This window comes from Bolinopsis microptera, chromosome 1, assembly GCF_026151205.1.
Source record: "Bolinopsis microptera isolate Bmic1 chromosome 1, MBARI_Bmic_1.0, whole genome shotgun sequence".
Taxonomy (NCBI): domain Eukaryota; kingdom Metazoa; phylum Ctenophora; class Tentaculata; order Lobata; family Bolinopsidae; genus Bolinopsis; species Bolinopsis microptera.
In genome coordinates this window covers 25031226-25034723 of record NC_087072.1, presented here as the reverse complement: position 1 = coordinate 25034723, position 3498 = coordinate 25031226, and the positions used below count along the sequence as shown (strand labels likewise).

General features: G+C 40.6%; 1 protein-coding gene across 1 annotated transcript; it reads right to left on the bottom strand.

Moving 5' to 3' along the window:
* Positions 1–234: 234 nt before the first annotated feature.
* Positions 235–1614, bottom strand: LOC134826132 (uncharacterized). The gene has a single exon (XM_063838419.1). It carries the CDS (start codon positions 1612–1614, stop codon positions 235–237), a length of 1380 nt encoding a protein of 459 aa, XP_063694489.1.
* Between the last annotated feature and the right edge of the window lie 1884 nt (positions 1615–3498).

Here is a 3498-nt window from a genome sequence, read left to right as displayed (position 1 = left end):
CAATATTCACATTAAAAATTTGACGACGAAATTTATTTCAAACAAAATATATAACTGTAAAATAGTTATCAACCGTAAATAGTTTTTAACGAAATCGGAGCAAATATGAACATAAAACTGACAGCATTTATCAAATAGGGCTCATCTGAAAATTAACGAATAGCGTGACGTTATACAGGAGATAAAAGATTAAAAGAGATAAAAGAATTAAACGAGAATATTACTATTTACACGTCACTCAACTAAAAACTGTGTTAGATTGTTCAACTCTGTTTTATCGTTGAGTGTTGGTTTATTTTCAACTAAAAATCGGGCTTCTTTAATCTTTCTGTTGATGAGTGATGTTCCTCTATCTACGATTTGAAGTTTAAGTTTTGGGGGGCCTTTGTGCTGAGGGTGACTTTCCCTGTAGTGCTTTGCTAGTGGCTTATCTTCGTAAGATTTTGCTGTTGGATTTGCCGCACTACGGTAATGCTCGTCGAACCTGCACTTGATCGGTCTGTATGTTTCCCCACCATAGTTCTCGGTACAATTGTCTACTTCGCAAGTGATGTGGTAGACGGTATTAGTTGTGGTGCATTCTCCATCGGTTAAAGCTGCGCATGTTCTGCAGTTTGATGTTGTACAGGATTTCTTGTCAAGGGGTCTGGAGTCTGTAAGGAGATCCTTCAGTTTCCGTCCAGGTTTCTCGACAATTTTGATGGGGAGTCCACTATGTCTGACAGCATCTATGTATTTGCGACTAGTAGCTTCGTTGACATAGGGTAGTTTGAGAATCGCTCCGTCTTGGTCTTTGTTCTGTACGTTCTGATTAATTCTCTTTCTACGTTTTCTCTTGTTCTTTATGGTTTCTAAGACTCTATCAGTGTAGCCGTTGTTGATGAGAAGTTTATCTATCATCTTTTCTGAGTACTTCTCGTTTTCTCTGTTGTTAGAGACTGCCTTTGCGGTGTTGTACATACTCTCAACAGTAGCATTCTTTGTACGTGTTGTATGATGAGAGTTGTAGTGGAGGGTGAGTGGCTTTTTCTGTGGTTTTCTGTAGAGTCTAGAATGTACTATTCCATCTGAGTCGATCTTTATTTCCGTGTTGAGGAAGGGAACAAAGTCGTTCTGATTGTCAGGGTAGTCTACAGTTAGTTTGATAAGTTTGTCAGGATCTTGTTGTTCGATGAGGTTGCACAGTTGCTGAGCTTTTCGTCTGTTGGTGGTGGCTCCGTTTAGATCGTCGTAAAACCTGCTGTAGGTGGGCAGTGTTATCCTCAGGTCTACGTAGACTGAAAGTTTTTCCAGTTTCCACATTTTGACAGTAGCTAGTATAGGTGCAGGGTTGGTTCCCATGAACAATCCAAGAAGCTGTAGGTAGACTTGATTGTTGTAGACAAAATATGACTTTCCTAGGGTTGTCTCTAGTAGTTCTTGTAAATCAGAGAGATGGAGACCGTATGTACTGATTGACTGTCTATTTTCTTTGGCAAATTCCATGACATCTTCTATTGCTGTTAGTACGTTGATATTGGTGTATAAAGCTTCGACGTCTGCTGTAAAGAGAATACCAGAATATCTCGACAGGTAAGCATTTAACCCTATGTCATGGGGGTGATTCGGGATCATGGCGTCCGAAAACACATCAATTCAAGTTGGTTTCAACTGTCGGGGGCCCTTTTAGAAAAATCTCGAAGATCGAAGCTGTAGAGTGATCTAGCACGCTCGGCATATTCCAGCAATTAAGCAGGTACTAAGGGAGCCTGGTGTCTGGCATTCTGGTGACATAGGCCATGGCCAAAGTCAGTTGTTTCTTGAATAAGTAAAACTGACTAAAAGTTTCAGTAAAACTAACAACTAAGATAGCAAATTCTAAACAAAAGTTCTAATAAGACTATTGATTATAATCTGTTTATAGTCTATAAAATGGTGACTCGTAGTTGTCAACTTAAGAAGCACATGATAACAATAATCACTGTAATAGCTATCTTTAGCAAGTTGCCCAATGCCCATTCAATATGGAGTGAGAGACACATCTTGATGAGTACGTTCTTTTGTTAGATTAATCTCGTTCTATTTGCCCTTAATCAAACATCGTCACATTTGAAAAACAATATATAATTGTATCCTTCAAACTACATTCTCAAACTACATTCTCAACTAGTTCGATGAGGGTTCCATCAACTGCTAGTTCCCCTAATTCGGCTGTAGGACTATTGAGCGGAGGACTGTTGAGCGTAGGACTGTAGGTCGGTGAAGGTCGGAAGTAGGACTGTAGAGCGGTGTCAAATCGCCAGGGTAGGAATCCAGAGCGGCCGCCCTTATAGATATCACAACATGAGGACTTTAGAGCGGTACGATCCTAAAATGAGGACTGTAGAGCGGTGGACTGTTGAGCGGTGGACTGTAGGCCGGTGAAGGTCGGAAGTAGGACTGTAGAGCGGCCCTCCCTTATAGATCCCATAACATGAGGACTCTAGAGCGGTACCCTCCTATAACATGAGGACTCTATAGCGGTTGAAAATTTGAAGATTGAACACTCAACGAAGCTAAGTTATATATTGTAACTCGTGATTGATTATGGTCATGACATTCTAGGATGATAACTTTATTAAAGAGTCATGGAGTTAATGAACATTTTCATTTACTTATTATAAATATTTCATTACTAATATTATAGTGTAACTTAATTTAAGATTATTGGTCGGTCTCAACGTCTTCCAAATGATTGAAATATTCCCCTGCTACTCAAAAATGTAAAACGTGTCTTCGTTATTTTAGTGAACTGTTCGTATCAATGTGATTTCGCTAAGCAGAGTACCGATCAAGTTCGTGCAGATCATTTAGGAATGAGGATCGCATCGCGTGACGCTTTAGCGCCTACTAAGGATATCTCATGTTCATCAATCTGGTGACGGGACTGATTCAGATCAGATCCCATCGCAGTGCGATATCTTGTTAGGATTTCGAAGGTATGGTATAAATATCACGGAGTATCCAGTTTTCGTATATCAAATTCGATTCCTACTCCTCTTCTACAACTACCTACGATATGCAGAGTGTTAACAGTCTTCCTCCTCCTGAGAAGCCCATCTTCATCCGGGGACGAACAGCCGGCACCATCAACCTTGTCCTGCAAGGATTTCGCTACGGAAAGGATGGAAAACCTACCCAAGACGGCCGTCAAGCTTGGCGATGTGTCCTGAGGAAATACAAGTGTCCTGGTCGCCTCTACACCACTGGAGATTCTGTCTGTGACACCTCACATTCATCCTAAGATGGCAAGTACGTACGGTACGTACCTTTAAATTAGCTGTACGGTACGTACTTAATAAAGTAGGCTGAAAGGTACAAATCCAGTTGCTAGCAATGGATTTCAGTGTTTTAAGTTCTTCGTCAATTTGTGAGACCAATTTTAGGGACTACGAGTATATAATGGACAAGCGTAGATTAAGGTTGCGACCTGAGCTAGCTGAAAAGCTGGTGTTCGCATACTGCAACAAAAGGATGAAG

Excerpts from the sequence above, each read along its gene's own strand:
- LOC134826132 (XM_063838419.1), bottom strand. The coding sequence starts at position 1,614 with ATGATCCCGAATCACCCCCATGACATAGGGTTAAATGCTTACCTGTCG.